Below are 15,244 nucleotides of genomic sequence, written 5' to 3' on the forward strand. Positions count from 1 at the left end.
TTAACTTAAATTGTGGTAGGTGCTTTAAAGGAAACAAACAAGATGATGAGAGAATAAATAACCAGAGAGGGGGTGGGCACTACTCTACGTAGGACAGTTGGGAAGGGCTTCTCTGGGGAGGTAAAGTCGACGCTAAGACCTGCAATACATAAAGCGTTCCACCTTACTCAGATCTGAGAAAACATTCCAGGCAAAGGAAGCATCAAGTGTGGAGGCCCTGATGTGAGAAAGACCTTGGTGTGTTGGAAGACCAGAAAGGAAAACTGATGTGCAAAGTGAGAAACTTTCCTCGGGTGACCGACGCCCTCCATTCCAACCTTTGGAAAAGATGTTTTCTTTAAAATTTGTTATTATTAACGTAAATAATATCAGCTGCCTTTATTGAAAATGTACACATCCCAGTGGCTGTACTGGCTATCTTATATACCTTACCTCTCAGTTTTCACAATAAGCATAAAGCCCCACAATACAGGTATTGTTATTCCAGTTTGATACAAGAGAAAACAGCCTCAGAGAATTTAATCAAATGGTTCAAGGGTACAGGGCAGCAGCAAGACAAGAATTCATACTCAGGTCTAGCCACAAAACCTACACTCTTTTATTGCTTTTAATTTGTTTGTCTTGTTCAACAAGTATTTGTTGAACCCTAGGCTGTGCACACAGAAATGAATGAAGAAGGTGATAGGTTATATTTCCAAAGATGGCCACGTAGTATCTTCCATCCCAGCACTCTTTTTGGCAATGTCACCTTCCTAATCTTGCACCAAGAGGTGAAGGCTGTCCCTCTTCTGTCTGGCCCTGTGACTTGTTTTGACCGATAGAGTATGGTGGGAGTCACTGTAACGCTTGAAAAGCTTGACCTTAAGAGATCTGCAGTTCCCACCGTCTCTGCTTGGAAAGATGCTACTTGCAAGCCAGGCAATAAACCGAGAGGAAGCTCAGGCAACAGTGGAGAGAGGGACACGCGGAAAAACGAGAATTTCAGCTGAGAGTGGGAACTGAGGCTTCTGACATGTGGTCCCAATTAAAGTGTCTGAGTCAGACCCCAGGTATTGGAGCTGCCTCAGCTGAATTCTGAGACATGGAGCACAGATGAGCTTTCCATGGTGCATCCTGCCTAAACTCCTAACTCACAGAATCGTGCGCAAATGAGACAGAGGTTGTTTCAAGCCACGAAGCCTTCCAGGATGCATCACACAGCAACAGACCACCAAAACACAGAAGGAGCCCAGCCTGGTGACGACGAACTTCGCTGAGCTGCTCCATCCCCTCCTCCTTCCTAAGTTACTCCGTGTGTCACACTGCCACTCACTGTCGTCCCTTCCCTCACCCTTGATGAGTCCCACCACTGCAAAATCCTGGGATCACGACCTCTGAGAAGTTCCATTGCTCACTCTGCTTGCACAGATAGGTACACCTGCATACACACCTCCAGGTAGAGAGAGCAGTGACTATGATCTGCTTAGATCTTAAGAGAACTAAGGTTTGCAGCATGTATCAACCCCTGCCATGCTCCCACTTCCATCTGTGGACACTGCCCACACACAAATTTTTCCGCTGAAGTCTCCTCCCCAAGATTTTCTGAAAATCCTTTCCCATTCTTAAGCAAATTCGGCCAACGTCTTCCCCAGGAGTATATGTAGCACTCTGTGCATTCTTTAAAAAAACAGTATTATCATATCACACCAATGTTTTTAAACATACATATAATTTCTTGGAGTTTGAGCTTTCCCAAATCAGGGCACAAATCATATAGCCTGGAATAAACATGCAATCAATATTTGTTGAATAATAAATAATCAAAGAATAGAATGAGTAAAGACTTGTTGAATTCTATGAATTAAAATTTTTAAATAGAAAGACAGGGTACCATTACTCACCAAACTGAAACCCTGTGTTCCTCCAGTTCTTCCAAGTAAGATGTATCCTGTGAATAATCTTCAGTTTCTCCAGTTCGCCAAGCAATTGATGTTTCCTTCACAGAATGAAGTGAATTAAAATAAATGAAAAAAGTATTTTAGCAGATAGCAGAGAGAAAGTTTACCTAATTTCAGTGGCATTTCCCCCGGAATGACTTATAGAATCATTGGTCACACGGAAGCATAGTGAGTTGGCCATGGTTTTGCATTGCAATTCCTGCTTTACACTCCAGATTCTCTCACTAAATTCTCACGTCTATGTTGGCAGAATATGTCACGTTCACTTTTGTATTACTTCACGTGGAACAGATTCTTTAAATGTTGTTAGGATGAAAACAACAACAAAAACATAACCATGGTTACGGTTTTCGTATTAAATCAGGACTACTGGATGCAAGTAGAGAAAATGCAGCTTGAAGGCAAAGCGGCAGCTGCATTTCAGGAACACAGGAGCCAAGGACTCCTCTTCCACCTCTACTCTCTGTTTCAGTGTTGTCTTCCAGCACGGTTTCATTCTAGCATTGTCACCAGTAACTCCTGAGTTCCACAATCTGTGACTCTCAACAACACACATTTAAACTCAGGACCATACAATGTCTAGGAAGCTGATTTATGAGAACTTGAGAGAATTGCGTGACCTGTGATGATGGATCTAGAAAATAGATGGTCCCATTGGAGAAACTGAGCCCTCCAACTCAAGCAAGGATTCTTGGGAGTCCTGCTGTGGGTGAGGAGCGGGGAGAGAGGGAGCGGCTAACCTAGCCAGACTCTTCTTCCCTCTTCCACCGAAACAGTCCAACCTTTACCTGTTTATATAGTGAGCTCTCCCATACGATTTTGTGATAAAATGCTGCTGACAAAAAGATATCTGGAAATCACTAGTCGACAGAAGAAGAAAATTAGACATGACTTGCACTTATAATAAGATAGCTGTGTTAACATCCTTCTTTCCTTTGCCTTGGTCTCTTCTCAAATGTTTTTAATCTTCATTTGTAAGAGGACAGTTACTCAAAATTCCTTGATATCGGTTCGTACAAGCTCAGCCCAGCTCTGTAGCTGAAATATTCTGCAACTGCAGAACTGCTGTTTTGGATGCACAGACGCCAGTAACCAGGAAAACTCTGAAGTGAAACTTAGGTGAAGGCGACGTGCCATCCAGTCTCTACAAGGCTCACTTCTCTTACTGTGAAACTGATCGATCTGATTACCTTAAGAACAAAATTCAGTTACAAGAGCAATTGAAGGTGCCTTTTTGTTGGGGTCCTTTTTAGCTTTCTCAGCCTCTACAGCTCCTGTACCAGCAAAGGTATTTTTAATCAGTTTATCTAGTATTGGTAATTTAATTACTCCATTTCTTGGTAAATTAAAGAGTGTCAAAATTCTTTTAAATGTATGAGAGCTCTGAATTGTCCTAACTAAACATATTTGATTCGCACACTTTGCCAGACTGCTGAAAATGTGCTTTTGTAGCTATCTAAATTTTAAATTTGATGGCATTTCTTCATGAGATGCTTAGCTACTTTATTCAGTCTTACTAAATAGAAAGTTGAAATTGCTACCAAGGATTATGCCAAAGATTTGGTTTACCCCTCAAAGCTCCTGATCTGTTACAATATAGGTGCTCATGGCAGAATGGATTAAGTCGCTTTCTATTCGGTTCGTCTGTTTGAGTCTTCCTAGACCGTCCAACTAAACTCACGGCGAAAGTGGTAGGTAGCATGCTCCTTTGTGTCTTTCACAACTCCTAGCACGGTAACAAGTGCGTAATAAATACCCAAGAATGAGTTACTAGAGGTCATGTCATGAAGTTCTTATATCACAATAGCAAGCACTACCTCCAGTTGCTAAGTCGTAAAGAAAAGCACCTGTAAATTCTAAAAATGGCAAACATTTTCTGAACCTTTGGATTTCCTTTAAAGAATATTTAAGTGAATGTGCTAAAAATTCCCTTACATGGGTGTTTTGGGAGACATCGTCACAGACACTTGTTCACCTCTAAAGAAACACAAAACTCAAGAAATAAGAGTGTTAAATCCAAAAAAGAGGTAAATACGTAGAGCAGACTCCCCAGGAGAGTAGCAGGTGTGCGAGCCCGCGCACATGAGGACACTCTGACAGTCTATGAACAGTCCACCAAGCACAAATTCTTATCCTGACTCCATTCCTAAGAAATAATGCTTTAAATAGGATAGCATCAATATTTAAAAGACAGAAAATAGATCCCCTGGCCCATTACGACTCAAAGTCCCTGAAGCCACTAAAAAAAAAAAGGTTTCTTCCAACAGCTTTGTCTTTAGAAAGATGAATACCTACACTTTAAAAGAGAAATTGGTGGTGCAGATCCGTTCTGGAATGGCACGTTTCACATAGTATCAATTAAATATCAATTAAATATCAATTGCTAAAATTTAGAATACGGTTTTCAAGTTCATGAGCTAGATTGTTTTGCAAGCACTCTTTCAAACACAACACAAAATGAGAGCCAAGAAGTGTTTTAAAGGATTTTGAAAAACTAAAATGTATTGTGTTGTAGTCAAAAGAGCCAATAAGTGATGGTCAGAAGACTTTCATTCAAGTCTTCTCACCACTTGGGAACCTTAGATTACTTAAAGTCCATGAATTTGAGTTTTTTAACCTGAAAAATGGAGATGATATTTGTCTTGTATACATCGTAGGATTTTTATGAAGACAAACTGATATAATCACGATAAAATTCTTTCTGGGAATGGAAAGGAAAGAACTTAACATGCTTTAGAAAATTAAGGCTTTAAGTAGCATCTGACCCAGTGCAACACATAGCATAGGTGATCAATGGAACATTTCACATCCTTTCTCCGGCATTTAGTGCAGCATGTCTATGAAGGTGCTAAGTGGAAAATACTATAGGAAGGAAACATCTATTAAATAGTCTCAAAGTTGTCCAGCTCATGAAATGAAAGGCCCACTTAATTGTGTTATCTGATAGGAAGCAAAGCCCAGGGTCTGTGCCTTGTTGTTCAGAGGTTTTCTGCCCCTTAGCAATAATTCCTTCCATGGACCATTTGGTTGATGAGGACAGGTGATGATGATGGGGACCAGTGAGGAGAAAGAGTGTGGCACACAGGTCAGTGGCACCCGTGCAGCGGAAAAGCATCGTGGTGCTAGCACAACGCAGTTCCGCTCAGCAGCACTGTCTTTCCCCAAACTCCTTGCAGGGTCTTTGTGCAGATCTCTGGGGAGCACTGTTCATCGGCGCATCTGGCCAGATGAAGAGCAAGGGGATTGTTTCATCAAAAGAGAGAGCCTTAGGAAGAGGAAATAGTGAATAAAGAGCTGAATCCTGAGGATTACAGATGCTTTTGAACTGCCCTGGGAAGATCAGCAGTGAGCAGCACCATGTTTTAAGACGGCAGGGGAGGAAGGTGTGGGGTGGACGCACAGTGCTAAGAGGCTTGTGTTAATAAGATCACACAATTGCAAGTCACTGATAACGACAACAAACACCAGGTGCATCTGAAGTATCAAAGCAAATAAATATGACATCATGTTCAATTCCATCAGTGTTGTTATTATCATCTTAAAAAAAAACCCCGCAGCTCCAAATTAAATCCAGCCTAAATCCTGAGACCATCCAGCAAGAATACTATTTCCTCTTGCTTTAATTCATTTCTGCTGTGTATACCAGCGAATTTTTCAGGACCGGCTCTCTGTTAGCAGTACCCAGGGAGAAACCAGGTACTCCTTCCTGGCTGGGCTGTTCAGGATTTACCCAATGAGATCCTTTGAGTAACTAATTCCTCTGGCTTCTGCTTCTGCCCTCTGATGACAACTAGCATTTCTGACCACCTGGAACCAAACATTTTGATTTTTTTTCGAGTGGCTGTGTGTCATTTGAGAAATGAATGCTTCACAAGTGAAGTTCAACATTAACCTCAATTTTCCTATGAATTGCCTGGGTTAGAGTTTTTAATATCAGTTGAAGGTCCAAATTAATTCTTACTACCAGGAGATGAGGGGAAAAAAAAAAAGGAACAAATTTAAATTGGAGTAGCGCTGCAGATTTAGATTTAGTAGGTGGTATAACCACCCTTGCCCACTCAGTCACTCACAACTCGGGTGTATTTCTGGCTCTGTCTTCCCTCGACACTGATGCTACTGAGAGGTACTACGAGCAGGCACAAAGCTACGTCCCAAAGCAGCTCAGAGTGAAGACACCTTCCCAACATGCCCAACCCCCCGGGAAGAGCTTACTCCCCCAAACAACTGGCTCACAATTTTCGGAGTGTAACATTAAAAATGCAGTGAGAAAGGAAACTCCTGAACTGAAGATGTTAAACTCAGAAATAAACAACTTTTTGAAGTATTATTTCATGATGGATACAAATAATGGATTCTAGACGCAGGCAGTCTGGGTTCAAAGCCCAGCTATAAACTATAAACTTGTTCACAATATTATTTTAACTAAGTTGCTCCCTCTCTCATGCCTGATTTTTCTTACCTGCTAAACAGGGACAATTATGTCAAGAGCAGGATCTAGCCCACTAGTCTGTCGTGAGAATAAGACAGGCATGTGATGTGGAGAACCTGGGAACATTCTCTGGCATCTAGTAATTTCCTAGCCCTCAGTAAATGCTCCACTGTTACAAATTTCACTAAACGTCTGAGTCCTAAGCTTTCTTCTTCTGCAATATAGAAACAACCACAATTGTAGATGCTGTAAGTGGTCATCTGGCCATTAAAAACCCATTTGTCTGATTAGATGGCAGTCCACTATTTAAAGATGAAACCAAGGTTTACTTTAAAATCAGTCTTTGAGAGAATGGCATGAAAGTTGGCTCTAAAGACCTGTATTTACTTAGCACAGTGGAGAATAAAGATAATGATTCGGATAATTTGTGTGGGAAAGGGCACGGTTGGGAGAGAAATCCTTTTACTTCAATTTTCTCGCCAGGCTAAATCTTCTGAATTAAAACTTAAAACTCGAAGTCACTTGGTGGAGGTAGATAACAGATTTTGGAAATGATTAAATATCGAGAAACAGGATCCAGTAATACCAGCAAAATTAATTTAACCAAATGCTTGGAAGCCCAGGCTGTGTAATTTATATAAATTTATCAAGACAGTTTCTGGACAGGCTTCACAGAAGCCTTGATCATGCCAAATCAGACATAGTGCAGTTGAGCATTGCCCAAGCTGGGAAGAGTCTTGTAGACCAATTAATTTAACTAAAGTGTTCAACAGCTAAAAGAAGTCTGATTCAGATGTAATAAAAAATTATTAGCATTGCTGATTTCACAAATATTAGCTGCTTGAGCATGTCCTGCCCTTCACAACTTGATCTGAAGACCAAATTACTTTCTACCTGGAAATACATTTTAAGAAATAGTTAATAATCAGGGCTGCCATTTCCATGATCAAAGCCAACTTCTACAGCCTTCATCTCACCTTATTGTGTAATCCACGGTCTTCTTTTGAGAGACTGAGATCACAGTCAGCAGGGCAGGGACCAATTTTATTAGAACCGCTTCCTAGGGTTAAAAACAAAAGGTGGAAAAAATATTACAGAATTTTACTCCAGAGGATATGGAAGCTTACACTACTGAAATCTAAGCGTTTGTATAAAGCCTGACAAATGGCGGTAAAAGAAAGAGTTCTCTGGAGGCTCTCCGTTGTCCTGTGCCCCCAGTTTTAATTCAGTCGATGCATGAACTTCAAGTAGAGCTCTACCACTGGCCACCCCACGGGGATGCAGTTTACAAGCAGCAGCTGCACTGATCCGCTTCCCTACCCACATCCGGGTTGGATTCTCACCAGCTCTGTTTCTGCAATCAGGTTTTCAAAGAAACTCCTTTGCGCCTCACGCCAGTGTTCCAATATAAAACCTGGAGAGGAGTGAGTTCTGTATCCACCTACACCCAGCACTTCCCACCTGAGCTGCCTTTATCATAATTTGCATGACTTGCTTCCCAAGGTTTCTCAACCTCAGCACCCACGCTTGGGACTGCACAATTCTTTGCGGTGAGGGCTGTCCTCTGTTTTGTAGGATGTTCATCAGTGTCCCTGGCCCCCTACCTACTAAATGCTAGTACCACTGTCCACCTCCCCTCCCCACCCCACCCAGGTGGAGACAATTAAAAATGTCTGCAGACATTGCCAAATGTCCCTTGGGGGGCAAAACGTCCCCAGTTGAGAACTACTGCTCTAGACCAAAAACTCTTTGCAGACGATGTGTCTTGTTCATCTTTGTTTCTCCTGCTGGGTCTAGCAGTGCTTCAGGTAGAATATCTTCTCAACAAATGTTTCGTAAATTATAAACAAGCAAAGACATTACACAAGCAGGTATTGCTTTAGCTTTACGCCTCTCGATCCACTGGCTTGACCTCTCACTTGATGAATCCATATGCCAATAAGGACTATCTCTGTCTTGCGACAAATACCCTGGCCCAGAAGCTGTCGGAGCTCGGAGTACCCCGGCAGAGCCACAGGTCTGATGAGGAGGTTGGCCCCCGATTTTATCTTCTAAGCACACGTGTACCCTATACCATGAGCAGCCACAGCCTTGCTGCCTGTCCTTTTCTCTCCTTCCAGGGACTCAATCCTTCCATCCCCAGCCCTTTGGAACTGCCCTTGTGGACATTTTAAAATGAGCTTTCCATAGTGTAAAATTAAAATGTAGTAATGCCGTACATGTCAGGTAACTAAGTCCCCATGAAAAGGATAGGCTCCTAAAATTTGTTTTTGTTTTTGTTTTTGTTTTTTTCTAGATTTGACCAAAATTTTGGCTATATTCTCCATGTAGTACAATGCATCCGTGAGCCTATCTTACACCCAATAGTCTGCACCTCCCACTCCCCTGCTCCATTGTTGCCCCCCACCTCCACTGGTAACCATTAGTTTGTTCTCTGTATCTGTGAGCAGACAGACTCCTAAAAGTTTTTAACATTTTCTTCGATCTCATGTAAAATGTTTTTGATCTAAAACCTATCTTCTTATTTAAAAATGTATCTATGTATAGTAATTACATATGTAACAGTTAATTATCAATACACATTTCATAGAATTACATACATATGTCAGAATTATTATACCTATGTAAGTGTATATATACTTTTTATCAAATTATGATCATACAATATATGGAATTTACATCCTTTTTAGAATTAACATATGATGTTTCTTACTAGTTATTAAATTTTCTTCAGAGTATAATGTTCAGTCACTGCACAGTGGTACATTACATGGTTTTATTTAACCAGCCCCTTTTAGTTGGATATTTGTATTATAATGAACAAATTTTATAAAAATCTTGATGTTCATCTCTACTTCCTTTCACAACATGAGTATCTAAGATTAGGAACACCAAATCAAACACTTAGGATTCACAAAAAGAACTATCAAAATTCAAACTGCAACCAGCCGCATATAAAATTATCCATTATCCACATACTTGCCAAAGCTGACTCTTAACCATATTTCTCCCTTTTGCCAACTTGGTAGACAAAATAATAACATTCTATTGTTATTTTAACTTGCAGTCCTATAATTCTAATGAATTTGAATAGTTCTTTATTTGCTGAGCATTTATGCTTTTCATGTCGTAGGTTGTCTCGAAGTCCACTGGCAGATTTCTAACACCGGATATGAATGCGGCCCACCAGCTTTCTTACGTGTAGAGTTTCCATGTCATATACTTTCCCACTCTTTCACTTTCAACTGATTTCTGTCTTCAGTTCATAAAGGCAGCATTCTTTTTTTTAAATTTTATTTATTTTTTTAAGCTTTTTTTTGGGGGGGGGGTTAGGCTTATTAATTTTTTAAATGGAGGTACTGGGGATTGAACCAGGACCTCATGTGTGCTAAGTATGCACTCCACCACTGAGCAGTATACCCCCCTATTCTCGAGTCCTGTTTTTCATCTAGTTTTACAATCCCTGCTTTGTAATTTAATTACTTAGTCTTGAACATTTCATGCATTTATTTATATGGTTCTGTCTATCATCTTGCTGTTCACTTTGCTTTGCCCGTTTTGGTTTTTGCTGTTGTTTTCTTCATTTTTGCTTTGTCCATTTTGTTCTGCCTTGCCTGCCTTCTTTTGGGTTACTCACTTATGCTTTTGGTGTTCCATCTTATTACTCTATTTTTTTCTATTCTTTCCTCTACTGTGTTCTATTATTTCTCAGTCTTTCAGGGTGTTTTACTGGTTGCTCTAAGGCTAACAGCATTCATTCTAAAATTATCCATGTCTATTTAGAGTCAATATTATAGAATTGTACACCTCACATCTGACTGTTCACATATCCATTTCACATTTCTGACTTCACAAATGTAATAACCTTACCACCGTATAATTCCAGTTCCTACCCCCTCATCCTTTGAACTATTATCATGTCTTTTATCAGTACATGCTTTATAATCTCACCTTACATACCATTTTATTTTTCTTAAACAGTAAATAATATTTTAAGAAAATGATTGGAAAATAAGTCTGTAACATTCACCTATGTATTTGTCATCTGGCTAGTACTCCTCCATTCTCCTTTGTAGATCATTTTAATCATTTTCCTTTAGCTGAATGAATATTCTCTAAGTTTTCTTTTTAATAATGCCAGTCTGTTGAAGAAAAATTATTTTAGCTTTCCTTCATCTGAAATGTCTTTATATCAATCTTAATTTTTTGCTAGATGCAGATTTCTCAATTGACATTTTTTCCCAGCATTTTAAGTATGTCATTACATTAACTTCTGGTCTCCATTGTTTCTGATCATGTCGACCATTTTTCAGATCATTGTTCCCCTGTATACAATGTGGTTTTTGTTTTTCTGTCTACTTTCAAAATTTTCACTTTAACTTTGATGTTCAGCAGTTTGACTATGATATTGTCAAGTGTAGCTTCCCTTGTATTTATTCTTTGGGAACTCACTGAGGGTATTCAACCTGTAATTCGATATATTCTATCAAATTTGGGAAATTTCCAATCATTACTCTCTTAATACATATTTTCTTCCATTTTATTACCCTCTTTTCCTTACCTAAGTTTCCCATTCCATGTGTGTAAAACTATGTGACATGAGCCCTCGAGTGTCTGAGTCTCTCTTCATTTTTCTTCCAGCTTTTTCTTTTCTGTGTTTCCAATTAGTTAATTTCTTTTAATTCTTTTATATTTTTAGTCCTATACCTTCCATTTGGTCATTTTTTTTATAATATCCATGTCTCTGCTGAGATGCCATGACAATTCATTCTGATCATATTTTCCTTTAATTATTTGAAAGTGATTTTTTAAAAAATTCATGAACATATTTCTAATGGCTTTTCCTGCTAAATTTAATATGTGAGTAATGTCAGTTATTTTTATTCACTTTTTTCTGGTCTAAGGTTTCTATTCTCCTATTTCTTTGCATTTCTAGCAGTTATAGATTATACACTGGACAATGTGGAAGACTCTGGATTCTGTTACCTTCTTCCTTGGAAAGGTGTTGATATTTTTCCCCTAGTAAAAAGAGTGAAATTACTGGCTAATCCTATTAAACTTGTGTAGGCTTAAATTTACTTTTGTTATAGCATTTCTGTGAAAAACTAAGAGTTTCCCAGCCACTCTAACTTATCAGAATTCAACCTCAGGACTCTAATTCCTCTGCCACTCTTGTCAGAGCTACTTTCAGGCTTTCTTCCGACAGGCTTAGAGTAAGCCACTCTAGAGCATGGTCTTTATTCCTAATATACGGACTTTTGGCATCTCAATTTACTGTCAAATTGAAAATGAGCTATGAACGTGACGTGACTCTCCTGACTTGAATGGTATCTCTGATTCAACTCTAGTGATCTCTGTGCTCCTCTCAGGTCCACAGTAACTACTTAGCAAAGCCTTATTAGTCTTAACTGCGGTCATGTACCCTCGGCCAAGGACTCATGGGGGGAGTCCCTATACTGATCTCTGGGTTCCTCTCTGCACATCTCCCTCCTCTTCGTTCCACCCTGCAAATTCTGCTGCTTCAGCAGCCCTGAATGCCAAACTTTGTTTCCTTAGTTCAGTGGCACTTTATCTGCATGGATTTCACTTCACTACTTTACAGGCAGAATATTTTGCCCAGGTGGACGGCCAGCCAGGGTTTTCCTCAAAAGCTTCTTTTCTCTCCGGGATCAGCAAGTCTTGTGCTTCCTTGATGGCCGATGCTCCAAGACAGTTAAAACATTAAAATGCTTCATATATTCTCTCCAGTATAATGGCTGATTATAGAAGGAAAGCGAGTCTGGTACCAGCTACTCTGCCATAGCTAAAATTGGAAGTTGCAGTGTTGCTGATTTTTTTTAATTAAAAGTAGAAATGGATACATAAATTTGTCATGGGCTAACTAGCACCCATGTTTATGTGTTAGTAATACAAATATAGGTTAATTACTTTGCAAGTCCACTTTATTTTTGGAACCACTACTCCATTTAATTATCAGATCATCTTATATTGAGAAAAAGATGAAACGTTTACAAATAACAGTGATCTGCTGATGCCTTTGGAATGTGTCAGCTGGGATCACCCAGAAAAAATAAATGGAACAGTCATATTTTTAATAATGCATGAGGTACACAAGCAAAACACTTGTCAAAACTGTATAATGTTGCAGTAGCCCATCTATATATAAATGCACATGCTTATAAGAGTGTGTTTTCCCTGTGTTGTGCTAATCTTTTTTACTTGGCATATTTTTAATGGTTTTTCCAAATGACCTTTGTAAAATTAATCAAGGCTCTGACACTGTCCTTTGGAGAAATACAAAGAAAGAATGCTGCTTATAATAACTTTTGCATGAAAAACAGCCAGAAAATGACAAAACAGAGAAAACATTAATACTGAAAAAAATGAAAGCTTCAAAGTGAAACTAACAGAAAAATGTTACCTTTTTGTCAGTAACGTTTTTGTGGGTCTCTGAAATTTTATTTTCCCTTTAGTTTTTCTAAACCTTTGTCTATTACTAGCGATCAGATGGATTTCTTAAAACAATTCGCTAAGTAACATACACCACAGTTTTTCAGGGGCTCTAATAGTGAGAAGCATCTCAAATTAAAGATGAATGAAATGTACAGAAAATATGTGCAAAAAATATAAATACAGAAAACCTAGAAAAATGCCTGCAATTAGACAGGATGGGAATCTAAAAAGAAATTTAAATGTAGTTGTAATACATTTCCTATTCTTCTCTTTGAGAAAATTACTGCTGAAGTGAGGAATTTTTTTCCTCCTGTAATTTAAATGTTAAACTGCCAGATGTGTGTCTCATGCTTGAAGAGTCGAAGCTTTGCATTATTTAGCATATTAAGAATCACAGAATTTTAAAAAGGGCTCCTTTATTGCCTGGAGGTTCTAATTAAGTAAACCTTAGCCTGGTACATTTAAAACTTGCAATACAAGAGATTTTGCTCTTTTTTCCCCCTCCCCAGTCAAGTTACATCTCTATAATAAATATGGAAAAATCTTTTAAGATGATATAATTTTTCTTTGGCTTGAAGAATTAAACCTATCTATTATTTTAAGAAGTTTTTAATAGAGGCCAGCAATCTAGAAGACAAGTCAGGACTCAAAATACTTTTTAATCATTGCAAGTTGCTTTCCTTATTTATACCAAAGGATGTGTGTTTCATAAAGGCATTCCTCGACTATCCATCTTACTCTCCCTCCCTTACTTTCTCTGCCTTTGCTGTGATCTCAGCTGTTCTCCTCTTGGTAGATGAAGACACTATTAGAAGCAACCAGAAGATCACAGGTTTTAGATTGCTATTATGTTTCTGTGCATGTGTTTGTCTGTGCTAAGTATCTGGTCACACGGCGCTAATTAGCTGCCCTTTCAGCAGTTTGTGGAAGGAGTTTCAGCAGCGAAAGGGAAAACCATAATCAGGTGGAAGTTTTGTAGCCACACAACATTCATAAATCATACCCTTAAATACAGTTATTTTTGCCATTTTAGAAAATGTCAAAGGTGTCAACTCTGTCCAAATATACCGCTTAACAGTGACTATTTTAGTAAATTGACTTGAAATGCATTCAGCTAACTGACAGTCAGAGGCACATAATCTAGTTCACAGTACAAATGAACAGTTTAAAGGCCAAAATAGGCACCAAAGTACGAATTCTCAATGACATGTAGCAATGACCAGGGCTGCAGCCACAGACCAAAATCTTAGCGTTGTTTATCCACATCAGAAATAAATGCTCATGGGGATGGATAAATTAGGAGTTCAAGATTTGCAGATACTAACTAATATATATATACTAGATAAACAATAGGAACTTACTGTATAACAGTAAACTATATTCAATTTCTTTTTTTAGAAATGAATCTTTTTAAATTTTATTTTTAATATATTTTTATTGAAGTATAGTCAGTTTACAATGTTGTGTCAATTTCTGGTGTACAGCACAATGCTTTAGTCACACAGGAACATACATACATTCGTTCTCATATTCTTCACCATAGGTTACTACAAAATATTGAATATGGTTCCCTGTGCTATACGGTATAAACTTGTTTATCTATTTTATATATATTAATATCTGCAAGTCTTGAACTCCCAATCTATATTCAGTTTCTTATAATAAACTACAATGGAAAAGAATCTGATAAGACATATATGTATATCTGAATCGCTTTGCTGTACACCCGGAACTAAACATTGTAAATCAACTATACTTCAATAAAAAATAAAATTTTAAAATAAGAAATAGATGCTTAAATTTTTGAAATGTGTGGTTTTTTTTTAATATCTAGTTTCCAGTTAAGAAAGTAAGAATGTTTTAACCACTTTCAAAATAATGGTCGAATATCTATTTGAGGATATTAACACTGAACAAACTAGAAATAAATGCAGGGAATGGGTTGATGACATTCTCTGCTAGCTGTCTAGTTTGAACCTATAAACAGCAACCTCTTGGATGCTGCCACCTTAAATAGATAAATGTTTGTCATAATGTCAAGAAACAAATCCTGTCTTTCCTTCATGCAAAGAACAAATGAACAAACCCATCTTCAAAAATGTAACAGTTGATAAACAGCAAGTACCGTAAAATTGGAGTTTAGGTTTGGCCAGCATTATTCCTTCTAAGGCTAAAATACCTAGTCAAAGGTAAAATGCACTTAATACTTTATGAATTGGTTTCTTAGAACTGTTAAGAAGCTTAATGGCTTCATATTTGGGAAAGTTTTAATATTAATGGCATCAGGAATGCAACTGAACAGTCCTGGTTTTCACTTCTGCGCAAACCACTAAGCCACATTCTGTCTACATGGAACCTCAACCCATGTGACCCTTTGGTACCACTTACGAATATCAGCAGTTAGTTGATTGATAACAATACATTT

The 15,244-nt window shown here is 38.4% G+C and overlaps 1 protein-coding gene across 1 annotated transcript in view; it reads right to left on the bottom strand.

The window, feature by feature from the left end:
* LOC123614109 (uncharacterized) overlaps window positions 1-15,244 on the bottom strand; it is a gene marked incomplete at its 5' end in the record, with an annotated part of 163,406 nt that overhangs the window by 59,890 nt on the left and 88,272 nt on the right. Inside the window, 2 exons of the mRNA XM_074349060.1 lie at window positions 1,881-1,984; window positions 7,344-7,426. Of these exons, the coding sequence (XP_074205161.1) occupies window positions 1,881-1,984; window positions 7,344-7,426 (187 nt within the window). The remainder of the gene's footprint in view (window positions 1-1,880; window positions 1,985-7,343; window positions 7,427-15,244) is intronic.

The sequence above is a fragment of the Camelus bactrianus genome, chromosome 20, assembly GCF_048773025.1.
Source record: "Camelus bactrianus isolate YW-2024 breed Bactrian camel chromosome 20, ASM4877302v1, whole genome shotgun sequence".
Classification (NCBI taxonomy): Eukaryota; Metazoa; Chordata; class Mammalia; order Artiodactyla; family Camelidae; genus Camelus; species Camelus bactrianus.